We start from the raw sequence: 26,857 nt of genomic DNA, 5'->3' as shown, positions 1-26,857 counted from the left end.
AGATTAGCACAGCTGCTACTTTGAAAATAGTCTGATGTGGTCATTGAGAAAAAGTGAGGAGGAAAAGATGCACACATGGGCTTGGGTTCATTGGAAGGAAAAAATGAAATTTAGCTTCATTCTGTAAATATTAGGTCAGATTTCACCACTATTAAAAATAATTGTTTCTTCTGTAAAATCTCCCCCCACACCCACCCACCTTTTTAGATCATGGGTTGTTTTAATGGCTTTGATATCATTTTTGTTGTTGTGTGCCTTCAAGTCAATTTAAATTTATTTCAACCCTGGGTTTTCTTAGGACTACGAAGATATGACTTGCCTGAGGTCATCCAATAGGTTTTCATGGCTGAGATGGAATCAATTCTGGACTCTAGTCATGAACTAAGGGTCAAACCATTACACCACAGTGGCTCTTTGGTTAGGGTAATAGCCCTAATCCCAAAAATAAATTGATGACAAGTGCCATGACTTATGGCCAAAACAATAAATCTTATTTACATTTACAATGATAAACAGATATTACAACCTCTGCTGTTTTTCTTGACATTTTATTCGAATACCACAGTCTGTCTAGTCTCAATCACTTATGGAAGCAATGAACCTCAAAAGTTTTCAAAACAAATTAGATACTGTGTCCTTTCTGAGATGGAGTGACCAGAATTGCACAAAATATTCCACATCTGCCCACACAATAGACTTCTATACAGATGATAACTGTCCAACTGTCAGTCTCTCCATAACAATCTCCAGCATAACCTTTTACCTTCACACATAAGGTGGTATATATCAGGCCAAAGTTTACATGAAGCTAGCAACATGACTAGCAGTCATGTTATTGGCTTTTGAAATACTAAGTATCAGGCAGGGAGTATAAGGCAATAGCCTCTTGCTATAGGAGTCTGTGCTCTTGTTCAGAAGACTTCACCTCGCTTTCTGTCCCTGTGATCATTGGATTTTGAAAAAAAAATGGTTTGTTGTGGAAACATGGTGTCAAACCTTCAGTGAAGACGCCTTTTATCCATGATAACTTCCTTCCTAGGGATAGATTTCTCTCATTTCCTGTGATCTCGCCCCCGTTCCTACCTATCAGTTGTTTGCAAGTTGGATATTTGTAATTCCAAGACTGCCTGTATTTTGATAGTGCTTTGTTTTATCATGTTGTGCCATGAAGAGAGGCGAGTAATCAGTTATTATTATTTGTAGTAACAACAAGCCATAATTTCTCTATTCTGTGCAAACATGTATTTCCGACATTTAATTAATGCTTCCAGAACCCCTGCAGTTTCCTGCCCTGGTTGCTCAGTTGAAGATCCTGAATTCTGTAGCCCATTTTCTGCCAAGTGCCCAGGTACTCCAGCACAAGATGTGGTCCTTGTTGACCTTGGCAATGACCATTCCAGTATAGAATTTATTTTTTGTTGTCTTCACCATGGTTTTGGATTTTGGGCACATTTAGTCTGGCTCCTCATCAGAGGCCTCTCTGGTTTGAGTGGCCCTCCAGCTCAGTCCTCAGAATGATTGGAGCATGCAAGCCCCCCCTCCCCAACCACATCAAGGTAGTGCACTTATTACTGGTTAAATTAAGTAGGGTTGTTGATGCCAAAAAGAGACCCATTGATGGCAGAAAGCCCAAATACCATTACAACAGGTAGAGTATCTTTATCTTGGTTCAGCAGGTGGACTAGAACTTTGAAGGACATGTGAAGCCTATGTGTTGAATGATAGCCCTTGGGATGAGAATATGGTCATCTTGAGAAAAGTAGAAGATATGTTAATTGTACTCAAAAATGTCTCCAAAGTCATCCCAATTTCTCCAAAGTCATTGTTGCCTCACCACCCAAATGATATATAATGACTGATAAACAAAATATAATGTGATTCATATTTTGGCACCAAACTCAGACTGAAAAAGGTGGGAGAGAAACAATATTTCTACACACATTGCTCCAAGCAATAATAAGACTTCAGGGGAATACCAAGAAAATGATATATACTGATTATTAACTGTCAATGTAAATACTTCTTTCTCATAATTTCACTTTGCACAGATGCAAAATGAATAATGCCAATTGTTCAAATCAGAAAATGAACATTGTGTCTTGTGCTTTAAAAGTTCATTTTCTAAGCAATAAAGATTTTATTCAGATTTTTGAATAAATTAATATTACAAATGTTACATGGAGAATGTTATAATTTTGTAGCAATGTTTAATCCGCCATAAGTTCAAGTTTTTTACAAACAAGGGCTCTTCTTTGTAGGTGTACAAAGACTTTTAATAAAAGCAATTTTCATGTAGCAGCTTAAAATTTTAAGCTTAAGAGAAATGCATTTTAGTTGGCTTTTCCAAAGAGCAGCTCACTTCATTAGACAAACACTCCATGAAATGGAGGAAGAAGTATGTAGTCTAGAAAAACATAGGCCAAAAAAAATATTAAATTGGTAGTTTTGAGACCTTTAGACTCTGGTTTATTTTAGAATGCAGAAGACTAAATGACCTACCCTTAGCCAGAAGATTTTTTAAAAACAAAACTTTTCTTAATAATATACAGAAGTGTTTGGAGATTAAGTGGGCACATTTAGTCCTTCCTCCAACAAAGACTAACTGGAAACCTCAAAATATCCTATGTTGAAAAATGGTAGACTCTCTTTCATTGAATATTTTAGCAGGTATTAGATGGCCATTTCACAAAGATGATTTAGCAATGGCTATACCCCAGACATGATGCAGAATGGAACAATGAGGGATAAGCCCAAAAGTTATAATAAATGTGTGCATGATTATAAAGTAATTACATGCCTTACGATCCAAGCTACAAGAATCATGCCTCAGATGATATGGTCATACTCTTCGAGGTGAAGACGAGTCCATTCACAAGATTGCTCTTGATATAGAAGTGCCTGGCAAGAGACCAAAGGGATGACCAAAGCAACGCTGGCTGGACACGTTGCACAACAATCTGAAGACTGCTGGCATACACCCTGATCAGGTGCACAACTGGGTGAAATGGCGTCAACAATCCAGTAAGGCAGACCCCGCTATCAAGAGAGAAAAATGATGGAGAAAAAGAAGATGTGTTGTTGAGTGCCTTCAAGCCATTTCTGACTTTTGACAACTTTAAATTAAACCTATTACAGGGTTTTCTTGGTAAGATTTGTTCAGAGGAGATTTGCCTTGCCTTCTTCTGAGGTTGAAACTGTTGACCTCATCAGAAGGGACAAAGTTGCCCATCCTGCGATGATTGCACCTCTCTTCAGGCATAGAAACTTCTGGATCCCTTCACATGATGTTGATCTAATTCAAGAGGGGTTCTATACCTGAAGAGAGGTGCAATCATCTCAGGAGGCAGTGGCAGCAACATGGGAAGTTTTAAGTGTTGCATTGAAATAACGGGAGGAAGTCAGGTGGTGACATTCCCCCCCATGAGATAAGATGAGAGGCAATCCGGGAGATGTGGGGTGCATGGCAAAGGGTTCTACACGCCCTGTGCTAGATTTGCCACAACCCGTGGAGAATTCTGTCACTATCGCCCGGTGCATGGACCTCCATGAGATGAAGTCCTACATCTGCAAGGATCAAATAAAATGAGTTTACCTTGAACATGCTGTATGCAGACCACATGTATGGCTGGTTACTCTGGAGCTTCCAGGAAATTCTAGAATGACCCTTGTGTTTCTGTTTGACAGTGGAACTCTCTCCCCCGGGCCGTGGTGGAGGCTCCTTCTTTGGAGGCTTTTAAGCAGAGGCTGGATGGTCATCTGTCGGGGGTGCTTTGAATGCGATTTCCTGCTTCTTAGCAGGGGGTTGGACTGGATGGCCCATGAGGTCTCTTCCAACTCTACTATTCTATGATTCTGATGTGTGGGCAGCTGGATCAGGCTGGATCTGGGGCAATCCAGTGTTCACACTTTAAAAAGACCCATTGTTGTGTCACCAGCCAGAAGCAGATCCAAAAGCAGATCCCTGATAGTCTTTCTGGTGACATCATTTCTGGTGCAGTAAAAACTGCCATATAATCACCAGAAGTGACTTTGCTAGCAAGGCTTTGCTATTGCTTGAGTTTTGGCTGATGAAAAAGCAGCAGCAGCCCAATTGTAATGTTGGCCTGGCTGGCTACCTGGACTCCAAAGGAGCTTCAAAATGCCCCATGATGTATCCAAGGCAGCCCCAGAGAAGAATACTCCAGAGTATTTTGGCTTACGTAGAACCAGCCTGAAAGTGTATGACTTGCCAAAGATCACCTAGTGAGTTTCCATAACCAAGTGGGGATTCAAACCTTGGTCCCCAGAGTTATAGTCTGATACTAAATTCACTACACCTCACACTCCTTACATAATGTTCCCCATTACTAAGAAAATGTGATTTAATATGATGCCTGAATAACAGGCAATACTAACCAGATGATGGTGAAAACTGGGAAATATGCCAGGAATACAAAAGGTGGGCATCCAGCAACAAAGTAGTTCAAAAGTGTATGTGCTCATGCATGCCTAGGATATTATTTTTAACCAGCTGTGGAAAATCCAGTCATGAGTCACTGAAAATAGCCATGTGGGGAGCACAGCAGGAGGTCACACTTGAAGGGAAGGTTTCAGGTCTTCATTGACTTCCTTATGTTTTACAATGACTTCTATTGCCATGAACAAGTGTCTTAACAGCTCAGAAGGGATTAGATATTATTAACCCCAAGCACAGGAAAACACAGAATACATTTCATAACAATAGAATTGGAAGAGATCACAAGAGCCATCTATTCCAACCCCATGCCATGGCACCAAAAGACTAGGTCCCATAATCCTGCTTAGATGGATCTTGAATATGCCTGTATCACCATGTCTGACATTCATAACTCAATGAGGAATGGACTGATACTGATTTGATACTGCAAAAGATGGACAGGATCAATGCACATGGAATCATATTCATGATGTAGATGCTATACGTCCTTGAGTTAGAAGCACTCTTATCTCTGTCCTTCTAATTTCTGACATTAATTTCTGATATTAATTTCTTTGGGATAATTTCTTAGATATGTCCTGTTTTTCTGAAATAAACTCATAGTTTACCTTAGCCCAGAAAGATCATTAGGTGATATGATATGGCGATCATTTTGTAAATGTGAATTATTTCCTTTTCCCCAAAACCGAGGCTGAGCTATGTATTACAATTATATTAATCAATTTCTTATTTTGATAACTTTTTTCTATTGGGAAGAGATATTGGATCATGAAAGGCTACAAGATAATTTATGACTATCTCTACAAACATTATAATTTTAGATTCCCAGTGAATATGCAGGAGACAGATTCTACACTAGATGTGAATATTAGATGGGCAAAGCTGCACACAGGAAACAAGATATGGAGGTAAGAAATACATAGAAGATAAAAGGAAGTGGTTCATACAGCAATACAGCCTGTATTGCAGTAAAACCAAATAACCCTTTGCCAGAAACACTTAAAATGCAGAGTGCAGAATCCGATCAAATATTGTTTGTCCATCATGATGGTGATTTGTGTTTACAGTGATGTAGCATGTCATGATGTTACTCATAATCATGTGGTTAACATGGAGCTCAGATCTCTCTCTGGATCTTTTGCAATACAAATCTTTCCCAGACTTCCGTTGCTCAAAGTTTGGCCAATTTACATCCTTTTCTGCAGTTTTGAATCATGGCAACCTACTTTGAAGTATTGACTAAGCTTTTCAGAAATGATGTTGACAAACCATATCCCCTATACATGCTTGTCAGGCCTGCATAGTTGCCGCAGAGTCCAGGCATGGGAAAACTGGAAGTAATTATATCACTAGATTTCTTCCAACCAGCTACCAACAAAAGCAGGCCTGTTTTAATCTGTGCGGTCCCAAAGACTTTTCAATTAGGCTTCCTAAAAGAACTTATAGAAATGATATGCCATACAGCTTGTTCACAATGGTATCATAAAGTCTTGTCGCTTATATGAGTTCATCCTAAATGAGATAAAGTGGAAATGGAGGGGGGGGGGAGGGAATCCTATGGAGGTCCTCTTCTGTTTAGTGGAGACTTATGTAAAGATTATGTCTTGCCTTTAGATCACATTTTGAACTGAAAAGCCAAGTTCTGGATCGTCTGTTCATCCTCACACATGTGCATTTCTCTCTCTTCCTTTATTTTTTTTTCATTCAACCCCCCCCCCCCCCCAACTCCTGATTTTTATCAAAGCTATAATCCTGGGAAAAATAAGCCCATCCATTTTCTAGATGGAAAAAATATATATTTACCTTGAAGAAGTTATCTAAAAGCTTTCTAAAAGATATTTCATAAGATTAGTAACTATGGTTCCTTTCCCCAACCAGGTACAAAATTATTTCCATTGCTGCTATATTTTCATTGCTTTTTCATTATCCAAAATATGTGGGGCATGTCTTTGCTCATTCCGGAGACACCTTTTACATATCACTGTCCTGGTAGTTGCAGATTGCTCTAAAATTACATTACCATCAACATTACTAACAGTCCACTTTGAGCTAAAGCAAGTTGTTCTCTAACCACGTTATTACACCAGGACTTTAAAGCGGGCAGTCCCGCATTTCTGCCACCTGCAGAAGTCTGATAAATGTAGTTTGGGAAGGTGAGGTCCTCTGTAGCTGAGAATTCAAAAAGTCTCACCCTAAATGACATTTTCAAAATTTTGCAGGCAGCAGATATCTGGGGCTACCTGCTTTAAAGCCCTGCTGTGATAATGTCCTAATTGCTTATGAAAGACCATGTTACAATGAAATGGCCATGTCACAATAAATTGTATGTTCATCTCTTGATTTCCCATCAATGCAGTAGTCAGTAGTTTGTTTATATGTGTACCAATGTCAGCCAATTTCCTGAGGAAAAAGTAGTTTTCAATATTGTTGTGAAGTGTGCCAGTTAGAATAAGTCAAATATGACAAATTTTGTGTTTTCCATAATTACTTCTTGGATTCTTCTTTGTTGTTGTCCTTCCAAATGATCACACAGTGGCTTGGTGCTCACCTTATCTCCCCTTCTTCTCACTGACTTCTTTCGGTTAAAAAAATGGATCTGAGAAGACCAGTAAACTTGTTCTCCCTTCAGAAACTGCACTTCTTTCCACAAATAATTCCCATCAAGTTGCCTCATCTTCTCTATGCCCCCAAATATGAAGTGTGCATAAATAATTTGTTTATACAGTTTCTACAGCCTTCCAGTCTTGCCCAATGTTAAACTTTGTGGCTGTAGGGTTCAACTAGGGTATGCTTCATGAGCAGGGCTAGCCCTACCATTAGACAGATATGGAAATCACCTCACATGGCAGATGCTCAAAGAAGGTAGTGACAGAAAACTCCTGACCATTCTCCTTTGCTAAAAGCAACCTTATATTCCTTCAACAAGCCTGTTGCCAGCAACAATGATGGAGAAGTCTCCTCTATCAGCTTTGTTGAAGTAAGATTCAATGGCCAGTCTATTGGTGTCTGCTGACTGGTAGGGGCAACTCATCTTTTATCTCAGGCAACAAACCATCTTCAGTTTAGAAAGTCTGTATATAAAGTTTATGAATGAAGATTACATTTAATACCTAAAAGAGTTCCATTTCTAATGTCCTTTTTCCATGATTGGTTGATATGTAGATCAACCCAAACATTGCCTGATCCTAGGCTTTGTGGTTTGAGTGTTGAATGATGACTCTGGAAAACAGGGTTAGAATCCCCATTTGGCCATGAAAATTCATCAGGTGACTTTGGTTAAGTCCCACACCATTAGTCTTAAAAAAACACCATGATAGGTTCTACATCAAGGTTTCCGTAAATTGGAAACGACTTGAAGGCACACAAAAACAACGAAGTTAATATGAAATTTTGTACATCTTCCAGTATATTTGGAATAATATTAGATATGCTTCTGTAATATATGGAAGCTATGATATAGTAACTGCCCAGTTGTATGGTGTCCCAGTTATTTACCTGGGGTATACAATCACTCAATTTAAGCATGCTCTTTGACAATGTTTACCAAGCTGGATGCTGCCTTGGACCTTTTGTCTGGAAGTACTGACACATAATTTTATAACAACACCTGAGATTTGGAGTTCAACAATTTTTTATGAGTCTTCAAATCAACTCTGACCTATGTTGGTTCCTGTGACACCCCTGGCTGCGAGAGCACTGGAAACCAATACACCAAGGCCAATAAACAATCTAATATCTTTATTAAGGAAATGAAGAAATAAAACAAAAACAAGTAGAAGATATAGGTCAGCAATAGACCTTTTGGGAGAGGTCAAATATAGTCCAATAATGTATTGTCCAATGTCTGATATTAGAGTTCAAAGTTTGTAATTCAAAAACCGAAACGCACTCAAACTTCCAAGTAGTTTGAGTGGGGAAAAGTCCAAGTCTTTTTCTAGAGTTCAAAACAAGTCCAAGGCATGGAATTGTAGACAAGGCTGTGTACACAACACGACAAGGCAAGGCTGGAAATGCAGCAAGGCAAGGCAAGGAACACGGCTAGACAAGGCACGGCTAGGCTGGAAGGTAGTGGACTCAAACGCGGTCCACACTTGGCTGAAAGTGAAGTTATTCCTTCAAACTCACACGTTGACTCCGCACTGGCTAGCCAGCGCACAGAACTTTTAAAGAACTTCGAATCTTCCCTCAGAACAGGTGTCTCAAATGCTAGAACAACATCTTGGCCAGATGCAATCCTCCTTTAGAATTCTCAGGGGGAAATAGGCTAATCAGCAGATTCCCTGGCTGCTAATCGCGCGCTTCGTCTCCTGCCAGCTTTCTCCTGCCTGTTGGTCTCCACAAACATCCTTCTATCAAAGGGAGGGGAACTGGGAAGAGAAGGCTCCATTTCAAGGCCCTTTTTAATGAGCATTGAACTAGGATTGTCAATAGGGAACATCTGGAACGGGGCAGAGTCTTGCTGAATCGGCACAAAACTTATTTCCTCTTCACTATGGTCCACAATGGAGTCAGGTTCACGGCCCAAGGGCCCATGGGACATCACAGTCCCCTCAAAAGGTGTTCTTGGAAAAGTTTATTCAGATGGGGTTGGCTATGACAATCCTTTGTGGAAGTGCAGCATTCATATTTATTTAAACTGAATTCCCCTTAAAGACAGGGTCCCACTTTGTCGGCTGCTTTAAAAATGTCCCAGTTTCTTTCACTTTATCCCACTTTTTTTCTTTATTCTCAGCTTGTCTTGTTTTCAGAAACTAAATTCAAGGTGCAAAAGTACTTGGTGCTTAACTAAATCAGTGGGGCAGAGAGGAGAGAAGTGGCAGAATTTTTATTCTTAGTGTAAACGTAGTCAAAAGCAAACTGTTACACCCTCTCCTAACGTCTTCATCATTAACAACTTTTGCCTTAATGACACTCTGTTGTTACTTGGCTACACATGACCTGGTTTTCATTTGTGAAATGTTGGTGGTATGAGATATAAATGTTGACATGCACGTGAGTAGATATTCCATTTTGCCAGTACTACACAAAGCCTTCCAGCATTATTTGGCCTATTATTCTCAGCAAAAGTGATTATGGGAGCCACAGTCCAATAATATATGAAAAGTTATAGCTGCCCAGCCCTAATGAAAGGGAGAGAAAATATTTGTAAATAGAACACAGGAAAGGTAAATGACACTCCTTCTGAAATATCCTGCCTAATATAACTCATTCTGGTTTGTTCGAGATCAGACAAACCCTGTTCAAGGTGGATGTAGGCGAGGGATAAACAGTAATGCATATGATTCAAGCAAATACATAGTATTTGAAAGGAAGTGAGTGAGCACACAGTCCATCAGTCTATCAATGTCAAATAATATTCAAATTGTTCATCTCCAGACTCACACAGTGGGGAAACTCCAATATAGTCAATAGCACACCCACTATACTTTCATGGGTGATTTCTCATTTTAAATGGCCACACCTTGGAATAGGTGAAATTAACCCGGTGAGCAATTCTGCCCACGTTCAATTGTTTTTGTTCTTTGGCCCCACTTGCTATAATATTACTATAATCCAAAGAATTGGTTGAACTTTAACCAGAAGTGTTTCCTGTCTGAGTATAGTTTTGTCAACAGTCTGGATTACGCTTGGAAGTAGGCAGAAAACAATGAGTGACTGAATAGGCAAATTGAAAAGAGTGGTCAAAGTCTTGGAGTAATTTTTATATGCTGTGATGCAACATACAGAGCAGCGGATATGCAATGCAGGTGCAGCCTTTAATAGGAAATATTGGGCAACATCCTATTGTCATTGAACCTATTCAAGTTGTTGGTTAGAGAGTGTAGTTTTCTCTCCTGGATGAATGTGACAGTTGAAGGCTCTTTGGTGTAGCTATACTTTCCCATCATGGTCATCGAACACCCAAGCACACTATGACTATGCACACAACACCAATTAGTAGCTGGAAGTGGGGCAGAGATGAATCTGGAAGGCTTAATCTTCTCTTATAAACCCAGATCATAGGTGTTGGCCAAGGAAGTACTGGATTACTATAATCCCTACACAATCCCTCTAGAGTAGGCATTCCCAAAGTCCGGTCCAGGGGCCAATTGTGGCCCCTGTTCAAATTTCCACCAGCCCCCCCCCCCCCTTTCATGCCTCCCTCCCACCTTGCCTCCCTCCCTCCCTTCCTTCTTGGGGATCAAGGCAGGCTCCTCGGGAGAAGAGAAAGAGAGATTAGATGTCACCTTCTCCTCAAGTGGCTCCGGTCTCATGCATATCGTTCCACTAGCCCCATCTCTCTCTCTCTCTCTCTCTCTCTCTCTCTCTCTCTCTCTCTCTCTCTCTCTCTCTCTCTTTCTCCCACAAATTTTCTTTATTACTTTGCAAAATAAGGCTCCCCAATTGTTCTGCTTGCCCCATGTGCTCAGTGCTGCTGCCGCCACCGCTACATGGCTGGGAAGGGCAGGCCCTGGAGGTTGATTTTTTCTGACTGGAAAAATCTGTTCCTTGTTTATGTTGTGCTATGATATACTGTATGAAACTTTTATTCCAATTTTGGGGGGTCAGTGGGCATGCTTCAGGTGAGGAAACCAACAGTGTTCAGACAGCCCTTTCTTCTGAATCTTGGTGACTAGGGTTGTGGGGTGGATAGGCTAGTAATAGACCTGGGTGGTGCTGCATATCCTGGACTGCTCTTGCTGCTCACATTAAAGCTCAAGGGAAGGGTGGCATCACAATGCTATAACACTACAACATTAACATTCGTGTGTAGTATTTCAGAGGGGGCATCTATGTGTCCGTGTATGTTCCAAACAAAGAAAAGATAATGTCTTGAGGGAGGTAGTGGGAGGGCAGTCCAAAATACTGTGTGCAGTATGCTTTAGCAAAATCCTGGAAAAATGTGATCCTGCTTGAATGTCGTTTTACAGACAACACAGTTGCAGCAGGAGAGGAGGCTTGTGCAATAAGGCTCATGGTTCTTGGTTCTTGTAATATATAGACTCCAAAGGATTCTGGCCCCTGTTTCTTGTCCTCATCAACTGTTCGCTCACCATAATTCAAACACAGAAAGGTATTCCCATCTAATCTTGGGGCACAAGCAGGATGGTAAGGAGAGGAAACAATCCCTGAGATACTCCAGAATCAAAGCCAATTCTGATGGCACAGAAAGAGTCCCATATGGAAGTCAGAAAAAAGAGAAAGAAAGAAAAATGTATTCACTTTCTTCTCTACAGCCTGACTGCCTCAGTACAATATGCAAAATACTTGTCAATTATCTGATCAGATTGCATAAACCCCACTTGTTTGACAAAACAAAACGTATTGTTTTAGAAAGCAAATAAAAGTAGGTCAAATCAGTGACTGCAGAGCAATAAAAAATGCTTTCCCACAACACCTGGGAATATGCTGACTGAGAGCATGTTTTAAGCCACTGGTGGGAGAGCAGATTCCCAAAACCCCAAGCCTCCTTGGGTGAAAGGTGGGGAAGGGAAGAGCAGTGTAAGCATGTTTACTTTACAGTCACTCGGAAGTTGAAATTTGTCTCTGAGAGATGATGACTCACTTGAGTAGCTCTATAAAAGTCAACCTTGTCATAAGATAAAGCATCAGACTTTCAGAAAGCTTAGCACCATCCAGCAGAATGTATCCAAGTTCTGCAGCTGCCTTTTTCCTGTTGCTGGGCATCTCATGGTGCTTTAGACTACCAATATCAGATGAAGATGACAGTGATGAATTCACAAATCAAGATTTTGAATTTGCAGAGGTAGAGTATAAATCTCTGTTTACATCATCTTACTCAGTTCCTTCAGTCTTCTACACTTGTCTCTGTTGTCCTCTCTTGCAGAACAGAGGCTTGTCTTTCTCCATTTGCTACTTTCTATAATAATGATGACGCTCTTCTTTTTCTCCTCCTACTTTATGAGAAACTATGGTCTCATATAAAATTGGAAGTCTAACTGTTATTTTCTCTCTGTTCAGCGCTATCTAAAGACCCATTATAACCTCCACTCCAGACCTGCTGGCCTGCTGCGAAAATCAGCTAATACATTTGCTTCCAAACTTCGAGAAATGCAAGCATTTTTTGGGCTGGAGGTCACTGGCAAACTCGATGAAGACACGTATGACCTGATGAAACAGCCACGCTGTGGGGTCCCTGATGTGGGGGAATACAACTTTTTCCCCCGAAAGCTGAAATGGTCTCATAATAATTTAACATACAGGTAAGAAAATTGGATGTATGTACTGATATGTTTTTAAGGGATGACAGCACAAAACAGGTGGATACATTCATTATTAGATTATAAAAAAGATAAAAGGAAATGGCTAAAACTAAGACAAACCAATACTCCAGGGCCTTTGGGGTTTGCTAATTCTTGTCTCATTTTAAAAATGTATTTAACTATTGCATACTCATGTACAGATCTAGAAATTTTAGTTAAAAATTGACCCATAATAGCAGGGTCAATCTATCAACAGGTCAGTATGAGTACTGTACCTTAAACTTTTATATAAAAAGGAACCATCCCTTTGTCTTGGAACCCCCGGTGGTGCAGTGGGTTAAACCCTTGTGCCAGCAGGACTGATAACTTGAAGGTTGGGTTGCTGACCTGAAAGTTGCCAATTCGAATCCGACCTGGGGAGAGCATGGATGAGCTCCCTCTGTCAGTTCCAGCTGCATGCGGGGACATGAGAAAAGCCTCCCACAAGGATGGTAAAAACATCAAAACATCTGGGCATCCCCTGGGCAACGTCCTTGCAGATGACCAATTCTCTCACACCAGAATTGACTTGCAGTTTCTCAAGTCACTCCTGACATGAAAAAAAAATCCCCTTATCCGAGTAGAGTTGTAAAAGGCAGAATTTAGTCATGGGAGAACCTAAAAGAAGCAATGGCCCACTCTACTCTTTCCATGGTGGTTCCACTTCTGGCCTTTTTGAATGACTGGGCAGCAAAATAGCCTCAGTGGTGACCAGGGGTGGATAGTCTCCTAAGGTGCTGCTGGTGCTTTCTCTTCCCTGTGGAATGACCCTTGACTTATCTATGTATCATATAAAATTCACAATTCTTGCCTCCAAATGTGCCGTCAGCTTATATGTGAGGTCAACTTATATATGACTATATATGTGGGATATTTGTGTGCTTTTGTATAATTGCACCACCATTGTTTATTTATCTAAGGGCTGTGCTTGCTATCTATGTGAACAGTGTGTGGATAATATTGTGCTACTTTTAGAAACATTTATACTATATTTTATTCTCCCTGGACCTACAAAGGGCATCACATCTTTGGTCTTTACATGTGTAGCTAATGCAGGGAGTGCAAAATGAGCTGCCTTTCTCATTAAGAATTCTGCCCCCCTCAAATTCAATTTTTCTCCAGTCTCCAACAGTTTAAGATTTCAAAGAGTAAGACACTGAAAATAGTTCACATCTCGAACTCTTATATTTGCTGTGTTTGCAGTCCTTGGATTACTATGCCTGCCTTTTTTATTGGACAGCTACACTATTTTTAAAAGCTCAGTTGACGTTTTATGTTACCACTATAGATCTGATGACTGAAGGAAAATTTCATTGGGAGCACAAAATTCTTGTGATTTAGAAAGGAGACAAACTTCAGGATTGACTTGAGAAGGAATGAACATCTCTTCATGAGAAGGAGCAGAATTTTTATTTATTCCATGCACCCACTTATCAACAGTGAGAAATATCAGAGCCTAATGTGCTAGGATATATTCAACAAAAGATGAAACTGTACCAACGATATTCTTTGGTTGAGTTATTTGCCTTTATTTTTGAAATATACATAACCAACATAGTGTGATCATTACACCTTTAAATGCCAGGGTACTAGAAAGCAGGTTCACACAAAAGCAGGTTTAGGATCAAGCCACTAGTCAAACTGAATAGAAAGAAACAAGCTTACCTTTATTACATGTGGACTTTATCCTTTACAGCTACTTCCAAGAGGAAACTCTGACACATAAATGTGTATGTCTCTGTTTGCTAAACTGGCAAGGTCCCAGAAGTGTTTTGCAACATTTCTGACCACACCGTGAACCAATTATTTTTGTTTGACAGGATTGTTAATTACACCCCTGATCTGAAAAAGTCTGAAGTGGACAGAGCATTCAGGAAAGCTTTCAAAGTTTGGTCTGATGTGACACCACTCAACTTCACTAGAATTCGCAGTGGTATTGCTGATATCATGATTTCCTTTGGAAGGAAAGGTAATAAGGGAAAAAAGACTTTGTATGTCAATCGCTGTGCAACTTCTTCATTTTATTATCAATTAAGCATGAGCATAGTATTATTTATGGCATTTTCTAATGTTTGTAGAACATGGTGATTTCTATCCCTTTGATGGACCTTCTGGACTCCTAGCTCATGCTTTCCCCCCTGGACCAAATACTGGAGGAGATGCTCATTTTGATGAGGATGAACTGTGGTCAACTGATTCCAATGGTAATAAGCAGTATAAAAGACCATTTATCACCTTGAGGGTTGTTAATTCTAAATAAACATTTATGCAATATTAGACAATGCTTAACTAGTAAATTATAGAAGATGGACTTTTCATTTTGCTCAAGTATCTTTGATTCACAGTTGTTCATACAAGTTAAGTATCCCTTATCCAGAAATCCAAAAGCCTACAAAATTCACTACTGTCCACATGCGTGGCTGAGATAGTGACACTTTTGTTTCCTGATGGTTCAGCCTATGTTTCATACACAAAGTATTTAAAAATATTGTATCAAATTACATTCAGATTATAGGTATAACATGCACATTATCTGAATGTAATTAGATACAATATTTTTAATATAAACACAAAAAATATAAACTTTTTTGTGTTTATATTTGGGCCCTACCTCCAAGATATCAAATTGTGTATGTATAGGTATTCCAAAATCTGAAAAATACAAATACCAAAATATTTCTGGTCTTAAGCATTTTGGTTAGGGGGTACCCATCTTGTATTAATAATACATTGAACAGTAAATTGAATATACAACTTTGATTATGGTTTACTTGCTTCTCTTTGCTCATGTAGCCTTGTCTTCTTAAGCATCTCAATGGTGTTCAACTTAACTTAGAGATCTGTTCCATTTAATTTACTGGCCTTAGTTCCACATTTGGTTTGGAGTCTCAATTTGATTTTATTTAGAAATTTGAAACATAACTTTCTGGATAACCAGTCCTCACATCCCCAGTCAATATAGCTAGTACCTGTACCCGTGCTGGCAAGGGGTTTCTGGAAGTTCTATCCAAAAGTAACTTTTCCAAGATCTAGTTAAGTAAATTAATTTCAGCGAAAGACTCATTTCTGTTCCTTTACTATAAAGTGATTAGTAAATGATAACTCTAGGAAGCATTCATATTTTATAACATGCTGAAAAAAAGATAACAAGGCCAGGTTCATGATGTTGAGTGTTGTAAACCTTACTGCTTTTTAATACATGGAATGTGTCTTCTAGGATATAACTTGTTTATTGTGGCAGCCCACGAGTTGGGTCATTCACTGGGACTTGAGCACTCCACAGACCCTGGTGCACTGATGTATCCAGTTTACACATATACAGGAAACACGGGCTTCTTGCTTCCAGACGATGATGTACAAGGAATTCAGACTCTTTATGGTATGCCTGCTTTTTGTCTTACATCCTTTTGCATAGTTTTAATACGTATCGGAATTTCAGGTAATCAGCTTCTTAGTGGATCCTATTTATCAGCCTGATGTTCCAATCATCGGATGATTTCACATTGCATGCACACTATTACAGCTTCTTATGATCAGACCCTATGTTAGACCAGCGTTTTCAGTTCAAAATTCCTGTGTCTGTTATCACCTAAAATATTAATTTGTAGGATGAAATACATTCACAATTCAACAGGCAAGCAAGGACTTTATTAGGACCAGCCATAATTCGTCAGAGCAGATTGGGATAATGGGGTTAATATCCAATAGGAGCCCCGGTGGCAAAATGTGTTAAAGTGCTGAGCTGCTGAACTTGCAGACCGAAAGGTCCCAGGTTCAAATCCCGGGAGCAGCTTGAGCGCCCGCTATTAGCTCCAGCTCCTGCCAACCTAGCAGTTCGAAAACATGCCAATGTGAGTAGATCAATAGGTACCGCTTCGTCAGGAAGGTAACGGCGCTCCATGCAGTCATGCCGGCCACATGACCTTGGAGGTGTCTACGGACAATGCCGGCTCTTTGGCTTAGAAATGGAGATGAGCACCAACCCCCAGAGTCAGACATGACTGGACTTAACGTCAGGGGAAACCTTTACCTTTTATCCAATGGCTAAATTGCATTTCTTCCAAAATACACTTAAGAAAATTTGTACAGCTATTAACATACCATTTTCTGGACAGGTAAAGGAGACCATGATCCTCATCCTGATGATCATCCCAAAACTCCAGAGAAATGCAGCCCAAACCTGGTACTTGACGCCATCACAGAACTTAGAGGAGAAATGATGATCTTCAAGGACAGGTAAGAGCCAAGTCAGCTATCACATGTTTCATCTATATGCATGGATTCCCCACCTTACCCACATCCACTGTGTGCATTTGTCCATTGAGGAGGACTATGACTAATTGTACACTAGATCATTCACTTTAGTGGGGGTTGAAGGCACAGGACCCCCTCAAAAATGGAAAAACTGCAATTAAAATAACATTTTATTTAATCTGAGAAAACACCCATCTAGATATCTTTATGTGCTCCAGCATAACTATGTTGCCCTGGAGAACTTGAGATTCCTAGAGAGAAAATGTTAATAAAATCTACAAATGTTAAACCCACAAATATAGAGGGCTGACTGCACAATTGAATTGCTTTGATAGACCTTAAGATATCTCTAAACCAAGTATAACCATCTTACTAGGCATTTTTGCCAAGTAAGAATATGCTTATAATAACCAAATCCTCATACTAAGAATGATATAATATTGCATAGTGTTTAGAGGGAGTCTAATTCCTCTGTTATATATTATTAAAATATTAGTAGCATTTAATTCATTTTATTCTGTCTTTCTACTGATAATGAGACTTAAGGTAGCTAAAAATATATTGAAAATATACAAAAAAATTAGAATAAAAATAAAAATATATGATTAAAAATAATCAGTTTGTAAATAGAAGATAAAAATACTGTATTCGTTGATTCTCTAACTGCTTTAAAATGCCAAGGAGAATTTAAAGTTCTAAATAAGCCTTACTGATCTATGGAAAATCAGTAAGACAATAGTATGCTCTCTTATTGCCAATAATATTGTACAATAGTATGCCACCTCATTGCCAATATGGCTTCATTTTCAAACAACTGCTTCAAAAAAATTATCTACTTGCTCATTTAAAGAAACCATGAAAAGGTTCCACCACAACAGCTGACTTTTGGTGCAAGAGGACCTGACAATAGGAACAGATTTTCTCTTCTCTTGTTGATCAGTTTGTAGTTTCTCTGGTGGCCACCCAAGAGGTGGATATAATGCAGATAGCTCCTGATCTTTGACATTTCTCAAGGGACATAATGAATGGGTCATGAATCAGGTCCAGTTGCTTCTTGAGTTTCAAGTCCTTCATCTCAATCATCTTCTTAGCCATGGGCCATTTCATACTCATTTTCAAAGAGGAAATAGTTTGGAAACCAGCTCCCTATGGTCTTCAAAGACCAAGAACATTTCTGCCCAACCTTTATGCTTTAGACTTCAATGTCCACAATCCCTTAATGAAAGTCATGCTTTGGAAACATAGAATTGGAAGAGACCATCTAATCCAATCCCAATGCCCCTGTCATCATATATAGTCTATCTACAATGCAAAAAAACAAAAACAAAAAACATACAAACAAACATTTGGTGAATATGTTCAAAGGCAGGAATAGCCTTTGTCCCTTAAAAGTCTACCCTGAGTATCTTTAACAACTATGATCTATATTTGTACCATGTATTGTGATATGAGAACCAGCAAGTTTATGAACTAATTGAAAGAACAGTTCCACTTCTTAATCTCTGATGTTCTTGTTCCTGTCACAGGTTCTTCTGGCGTCTACATCCCCAGATGGTTGATGCAGATTTGGTACAAATTAAGTCCTTTTGGCCAGAAATGCCAAGCAAGATTGATGCAGCATATGAAAACACTGAGAATGATCATGTGTTGCTTTTTAGGGGTAAGTTTCTGCAGAGGTCAGAATCCCTGTTCCAAGCATTGTATGAAAATGCCTGAAGGAAATTCTGATTATTGTTAATGTGAACTAGGAGAAGAAAACAAATTCACTTTCAGTCATATTTAACATAAAACACGAATGCCAGAACATTGATACAACTGACGCTATATTATAATCAGCATTTATGTGAATGTGAATACAAACGCCAATTTAAGCCTAACACTTTATTTCCATTCATTCACAGGCCGGAAGTTTTGGGCTTTGAATGGTTATGACATAGTAGAAGGCTACCCAAAGAAGATTTATGAACTGGGTTTACCAAGATCTGTGAAGGCGATAGATGCAGCTGTCCACTTCAGCGAAACAGGCAAAACTTTCTTTTTCATTGGTGAAAAATACTGGAGGTATGTTGTTGGTTTTTCATTCTCACTTTTCCAGTGATACAAAATCAGCATTGGTATAATGTACCAAATATCTTTTACTTATGTGTTGGATACATTTTTTTTGCCATGCTAATTGGAACATTTTGGAGGTATAGTCTTAAATAGACACTTTCCCAAGCATTCGTGGATATATTGGAGAAGTGTCTTGGTCTTAGATGCTTTATCAGGGGAGTTTAAGAAGGCACTGGTCTACTCCAGCTAGACTGGCCCAATCATCTCTTGATTCATAAGCCAGTTCATTTTCTGGTCTTTATGACTACCTTACGTTCCACTGATTTTAATGACTTTTCTCTACATATTCATAAATCTGTTCCTTCTCCCTTGTCTTGGCTTCTCTCATTCAAATATTTAGAGGAGAAGTTATTTTGAGATATATTCTCCTTGGGCTACTTTTTAAGCTGGGCAATGTGGGTCCATCAGATACTGTTGGATTGCAGTATCAATTAGCTGAACCAAGCATAGAGATGAAGATCAGCAACGTCTTCAGGGCCATAGGTTGCCAGCCCCATTTGAAGCCCTCAAGAGGGAGTGAACTGATTAGGCTTCTTTGTTTTTTCAAGTGTTCATCATGAAACTGAATCTCAAACATTGCAGTGAATTGCCTTCCAAAAGAGATCTAAATATATCTGACTGCCAACTGTATTTCTATGAGTTGACTTCACTACTGAACTGCTCTATTTTTGTTGCATTTACATCCTGTCCTTCGCATTGTTGCTTTGTGATTTTTTTTTTTGGTTCATCTGGATTTTATTTTGTTTGTGTTTTGTTGGGAATTTCCTTGACTGCTAATGCTTGAAAGATAGCCACATTCAAGAAAATAAATAAATAGATATGTGTTTATTTATATTTTAATGTTTTCTTTATTATAGTTATGATGAAATCAACCAAGTGATGGACAAAGACTACCCTAGACTTATTGAGGATGATTTCCCAGGAATTGGTAATCGAGTGGATGCAGCCTATCAGAAAAATGGTATATATTTCTTCTGCTCAGGGATAGACCATTTGGGGCAATGATATCGACCCATGAGGCCTTGCTTATTGTTACTGTTTTTATTTGGTTGTCTAAATATCATGCCAGGCAGCTAGATCAAGACTCCATTTTAATTTCCAAAATGCCCTGATTTAATTATCCTTGAGATGCTATGGAAAGTTACAATTCTGGAAAGACATTGTCACCTGTTGTTGATGTTATTGACTACCCTTTCAACTGCCAAGGCAATTACACAAACTAATTTATAGAAAGGATGGATCAGGGAACAGTCTGTCCAGGATCTCCTCAAACCAGGAGCCAGACCATATTCAGGAGAAGGCCCCATCCCCTCCTGGATGTTTGTCATAATTGGAGCCCTGTTCCCTTATAGCACATACTGCCTCATCACACCAGAGCATGGATCCACTTGAAATCTGGTTTGTCCCTCCTGCAGAATTCTAGGGTTTGTAGTTTGGTGAGGCCCAGGACCTGTCTGGCTGAGTTGTTTAAAGACCCTTCCCTAAAGTGGATTTAAAGTGGGTCCAAACTCTAGTGTGATGAGGTCCTATGGGAAAATGTGGTGGATGGAAGAGCCTGGGAAGGGTATAGATAGAAGAAATGCTGTCATATCTCTGGGTACAAAAGTATAAGACTGTTATTTTGTTTTTGATTCTGGCAATGCTGATAGTAGCTCACCTTCTGGTTTCATTGTCATTGTCATTATTATTTGCCATCTAGTTGACTTTGACTTATGGCTGCCCTATGAATAGGAGATTTCCAGAATCTCTAATTATCAACTGTTCTGCTCAGGTCTGGCAAATTGAGTAATGTGGATTCCTCAATAAGAAAGTGTTATAAAACATTTAACATGACATAAATTTATGGATAATATGGGTGCAAACATCCCTGCCTGACAACACCAGAAAGTTGTGAAAGTCTACTCTAGTATCATACTCAAGAAATCATTTTGCAAGCTGGAGAAAACATATCTTAAAATACCAAAGTAACAATATGAGCTTGAGCTTTAACTCAGCTACAGATAATGGAAAAGCTGATTCTACTGATGCAGTAGTTCTCAATCTGGGGTTCCCAGATGTTTTTGGCCTACAACTCCCAGAAATTCCAGCCAGTTTACCAGCTGTTAGGATTTCTGGGAGTTGAAGGCCAAAAACATCTGAGACCCCAGGTGGAGAACCACTGCATTAATGGATGAATGCAAGATTAACAACCTCATTACATTACCTATAGGATTTGCCCCATACCAAGGCAAATCAAGTGTGGGGCATGGAGAACCTGTCGCCCCATGCCCTGCATTGCCTGGCTTCTCATTTACCCCATCCTATGGGAGGAAGCGTTTGCCGCTTATCTTCCCCCCATTCTTAGCTATGCAATACAGGAAGCTTCTTATGTTGCCGCCATGGCAGTGTATGATGTTCCTACTCTATTTGTGTGATGGAGCCCCTCCGGAAGTCGTTTGACATCATGGGATAGGAGCCAACAGGCTTCATGGCACAAGTAGAGTAGGACTGCCGTACAATGGCTGGTTTAGCCAGTCTGAGGAGGTCCTAAGTGGCAAAAGGGAAGAAATTTTCAGATTTCCTTCTGCTTTAGCCCTTCATGTGATTCAGTAGGATTTCCCAGGTCTCCCAGTAAAAACAACCATCTCCAGAAGGAAGAGCCACCTTCCTCTTTGCTAGCAAGAACATCTCATTCATTAAAGAAAATAACTCAGAATCCTAGCCACTGTATTTTGAAAACTCTCAGGATCCTAGCCACCATATTTTGAAAACATGTAGTAAGTTTTATCAATAGAATAATAGCATCAGAAACTGTGGATTTTTTAAAAAAATCTCACTACTTTTTCTTCTCTTGCAGGTTATATATACTTTTTCAATGGAGCACTGCAGTATGAATTCAACATCTGGAGTGAAAGAATTATTCGGGTCATGAAAACCAACTCAATCTTCTGGTGCTGATTACATTAAGATGAGTTCTACACTGTGGAGTGAATTTGTCACCTATGAAAAAGAAGAATCTGAGTGTTGAGATTTCGCTGTTGTTTTGTAGCCTAGAAGCTTGATTCTGTGAACAAGCCCTGGCACTGTAGCCAGCCACTGATTTTATATTGTATATATGGAACTGTTTAGTAGAACAAACATCAGTCTGGAACTGAGTTAAATGGAAAAAGTGATCGTTATCATTGTTCATAAGCATTTTGTAGGGCATTGCACTATTTAGAAGTTGAATGATGAAGAAGGTAATCTTAATGTCAAGTTCTGATGGAAAGATTTCTTCTGTGCCATTATAGTATTCAAGAGCTGAAGATCAATTAGCGCCTGGAGAAGGGCATTTAGAACATTTAGGATAAAGTTATCCCCAAATCTCCTGAAAGTCCAGAGATTACTTTAAAAACTTAGAGCTGTATAATGTGTCACTGGAATGATTCCTTGCATTTTTCTTCCTTCCTTGTATTTTAACGCTCTGTTTATTCTGCCTATTCTATCTGCATTAACCAAATTGTATTAGTTTATATATTTATTTATTTAAAAATATGCACAGTTGGAAACATGTAATTTTGAAATACCAGCTCCCAGAAACCTTCAGCCAACCACTCAAACTGGATCTACACTGCCATATAAACCATATTATCAAAGCAGATTATCCACATGGATTTTATATTGCAGTGTACATCCAGCCTCAGTTTTCTTTACAGACTAGATGCTTTGCAAAGGGTTCCTTCTCATTTCCTCCCAAGGTGACTAACAGCAACAAATGGAAATGCTGAGGAGAGGCAATGAGACTCAATGCTCCTCCCAGCATTTATGATGTTCTGACCACTGTAAATTTTCTTACTGAATAATTGTATGTTACTGTCACATTGGGTTGGAAGAAGAAGCAGAACTAGTGATTCTAGCTGGGAGGTTTAAAAAGTAACATTTCCAAGTTCATGTAATATCCCAGCTAAGCCAAACTGCCTATATAACAAGAGTGGGAATAGGAAGTCCAAGGACCATTTGTGGTCCCAGAGTCCCCTTCCCATATTCCAAATCCCCTTGAACCCCACTGTAGTTTTTTTTAAGTTGGAGTGATTTTGGGTGAACATTGCCCAAAAGTATCACTCCAAGACCCTCCAAATGCATGCAAACATGCAAAACTGCACAACTCCTAATACAAATATTCTAAAAAAGGGGAAAACATCTGAAACATTTCTGGTCTTGAGAATTTTCGATATAGGATAATCAACCTGTGTGTAACAATGTAGATTATAATCATTTGTTATTTCAAAAAGGGGAAGGCTCTATTTTCAGTGTTTTCTACTTATTTTGTATTAATTCCAAAATTCTGAGGTTCTCAGCACGGGCAACATATAAAGTACTGATAACGCCTTTTCTTTATGCCCTGGTTTTAGATATTGCTGAATAAACCTAAGAAAAACACAAAAGTGACATGTCTTATTTTGCTCAGAACAATTGCTGTTTAAAGTAAAACAGGAGCTGTTGGAGTTCTACCGCAGGTCATTCCACAGTCTTGGGGTGGCTGATTAAAAGGTCCTCTGGGTAATAGTTCTGGCAGGCTAGTGCAGATGCCCCCCAGAGGACTTCAGCATTAGGAGCAGATTGTACAGGAGAAGGTAATCCTGTAGGTAACCTGGACCCAAACCATGTAGGGTTTTAAGGGTCAAAACCAACACTTTGTACTTTGCCCAGAAATTAATTGGGAGCCAGTTGAGTGACTTTAGAATATATTTAATATGTTCACTCCTGGATACCGTAACCAATCTGACTGCTGTATTTTGAACCAACTGGAGTTTCCAAACTTGGCACGAAGGTAGCCAAATGTAAAGAGCATTACAGAAGTCCTACCTTGAGATTACCAGTGCATACACTACCAACTTAAGGTCCTCCAAATTGAGGTGCAGCTGGCAGATCAGTAGTATCCAGAAAGCAATTGATTGCACACCAAACCATAATCAATTGTAATGTGAAGGTAGAAAAAAGCAGAAGCAAAGATTGTTGAAAAATTTGCTTTAGCATCAAGAAATGAAGCAGAAGAACATCTGACCAAATTTTGTGAGGCCAACCGTTTGTTCATAGCAAGCACATTCTTAAAGCAACAACCGTATACATGAACATGATGTGATAATCAATATAGAACTCAAATAGATTGCACAATTGGAATCAGAACATGGAGAAGCTCCATTCCCTCTGCAAAAAGACCAGGACCAGCATGTTGCACAGACCATGAGCTAGCAAAAAGTAAAGCTAAAGAAAAACACTAAACCAGACATCATGACATAATATAACTTGAAGAATGTAGAATTTTAAAATGATATAAAAACTAGATAATCACTAGTAAGCCTAACTTACCTTGAGCCAGAAGAACTCTGTATGAATACCAGAGATGAATAAAAACAAAAACAAAACAAAACACAAACAACAACATCATAGAGGCGGTGTGTGTGTGTGTGGCAGAAATGTGTTACAATTAATCTATGCTCCTCATTGGGGGAACTGCAAGAAAAATGTTTCTGAAAACATTTGGAGTAAGAGATGGCGGGGATTCTGACAAAAACTTGCTTTTCATCCAGCTAGATTTTATTTCTTCAAATGTACCCACATATCCTTCAACATTTCACAGCTGGAAATTGAAATGTATGACATGGCACATCAGAGAAAGGTCAAGACAGGGAAAGCTATTAATAAGGAAAAACACACAAACCAGAAGAGATTGCAGCAGTTTGCTTTTGCCTGAGCCTCTCTTCTCCCTCGTGTTGAGTTAACTTAGGGCCCTTCCACAAAACCATATAGCCCAGAATATCAAATCACTTAATGCACAATATATGCTTTGAACTGGATTATCTGAGTGCACACAGCCATATAATCCAGTTCAATGTGGATTTTATACAGCTGTGTCGGAAGGGGTCTTAGGCCCCTTCTACTCTGCCATATAAAATCCAGATTATCTGCTTTAAACTGGATTATATGGCAGTGTAAGCTCATATAATCCAGTTCAAAGCAGATAGTGTGGTTTATCTGCTTTGATAATCTGGATTATAATGGCAATGTAGAAAGGGTCTTAGTGAAGACTATTTTGTCACTTTGAACACAGCCAAAATAATGCAAAGGCAAGGGTGAAAGCAGGATAAAAATGGGAATATTTTACAAGCAGCTGAAAATGTGGAAGAAAAAAAAAGGCAGTCCCTGCCAAATTAAGACAATTGAAAAGTATGCACCAATTTTTAAGCATTTTTATGTTTGAAGCACTTTGTGCATTTTTGGAAATGCACCATATATTTTGCAAAAGTGTGAATTTCAGAGGAATGATGTTTTTTACATTGAGTGTTTAGGGTTGGAAAATTGACACTTTCATTAGGACATACCAATCAAATAAAATTATTTCCATCCCTATTGTCACGGTAAATGAAAAATTGCAAGGAAACACTAGGGGTCACTTTTGCCTTGTTATTCAGTAGACTGTAGAACAGAAAAATACTTCCAAAAACTGGTCTGATGGGGCAGGGTCATAACTTTCAGGCCAAGGAGGTCAGCCAGGGATATTGTTCTTATTTGGCTATATTCCCCACAACCTTCTCTAGAGATAATTTTCTGTTTATTGCATCAAATGTCAGTCTTGAAGTTGCAAGTGAAAGACCAGGGGCAGAGTCACTCCCCTTTTTTACCCCATGTTTTTCCCCTCAGCTCCATAGAAAAGAAGAAGCACGCAAGTTTCATTAATCTAGGTTGACCCACAAAATGTCCTATAACTTGGTAGACTTGGAAGAATTGAGTGACAACTGCCTGTCTGATTTTAAACAGCCACTTTGAGGTGTTCTATTGACTTGTAACTTGCCCAATATATTGGGTGCTACTAAATGTATTGAAGGGGCCCCTGGTGGCACAGTGTGTTAAAGCGCTGAGCTGCTGAATTTGCGGACCAAAAGGTCCCAGGTTCAAATCCCAGGAGCGGAATGAGTGCCCGCTGTTATCCCCAGCTCCTGCCAACCTAGCAGTTCGAAAACATGCAAATGTGAGTAGATCAATAAGTACCACTCCGGCGGGAAGGTAATGGCTCTCAATGCAGTCATGCCGGCCACATGACCTGGAGATGTCTATGGACAACACCGGTTCTTCGGCTTATAAATGGAGATGAGCACCAACCCCCTGAGTCGGTCACGACTGGACTTAACGTCAGGGGAAACCTTTACCTTTTTAAATGTATTGAACCATAACTCACAAAGCTTTCAGGTATGGTCAATGGTGTAGCTATGAAGAAAGATCAAAATGAAAGTATTGCCCCTTCAAATACGAATTCTGCCTCCTCCCAACTCATGATTCATTCCTCCACTTGCAAAAATTTTAGCATTGTAGGGGGTGAGACCTATCATTCCCACCTTGAAATTTTCTATGTTTGCATTCCCAGTCTGTTGCAGGAATTTTTTACCAGGAGGAGGAGGAGGAGGAGGGGCAGCCTCAGCAGCAGCAGCAGCAGCAGTAGCAGCGAATGATTCTTTAAAGTCTGGAAGGAACTTACGAAACCACCTCTGAGTATTCCTTTCCTGAGATATTCATGGAATTAATGAGGTTGCCATAAGGTGATGGTGACTTGAAGCACATACACACAGAGAAGAAAACTGAGCCAAACTCTTTTTCTGAAATTCATGGATAACATGATCTTCTCTAGCCAATTCTGAAACCAGAATCCTCTTGTTAATTCATGCAGAAATAATGCTCTGTCACATCAGTGTAAGGCATTTTCAGAAGTGCAACAAAAGTCCATCTCTGTAATTAGAGAACGAAAACTAGCAGGGAAGCTCTCTTTCTTGAAATGAAA

At 39.4% G+C, this 26,857-nt stretch overlaps 1 protein-coding gene across 1 annotated transcript; it reads left to right on the top strand.

The window, feature by feature from the left end:
- Positions 1-11,219: 11,219 nt before the first annotated feature.
- On the top strand, positions 11,220-23,468 carry LOC100552256 (collagenase 3). Its single transcript, XM_003219290.4, has 10 exons — positions 11,220-12,203; positions 12,419-12,660; positions 14,520-14,668; positions 14,778-14,903; positions 15,917-16,078; positions 16,815-16,935; positions 18,480-18,613; positions 18,855-19,014; positions 19,923-20,026; positions 21,902-23,468. The coding sequence occupies exons 1-10, from the start codon at positions 12,081-12,083 to the stop codon at positions 22,000-22,002; spliced, it is 1,422 nt and encodes a 473-aa protein (XP_003219338.2). The 5' UTR covers positions 11,220-12,080; the 3' UTR covers positions 22,003-23,468.
- Positions 23,469-26,857: the final 3,389 nt, after the last annotated feature.

The sequence above is a fragment of the Anolis carolinensis genome, chromosome 3 (genome assembly GCF_035594765.1).
Source record: "Anolis carolinensis isolate JA03-04 chromosome 3, rAnoCar3.1.pri, whole genome shotgun sequence".
Lineage (NCBI taxonomy): Eukaryota > Metazoa > Chordata > Lepidosauria > Squamata > Dactyloidae > Anolis > Anolis carolinensis.
The sequence above is the reverse complement of the archived record's forward strand: the minus strand, read 5'-3'. Positions and strand labels throughout refer to the sequence as shown.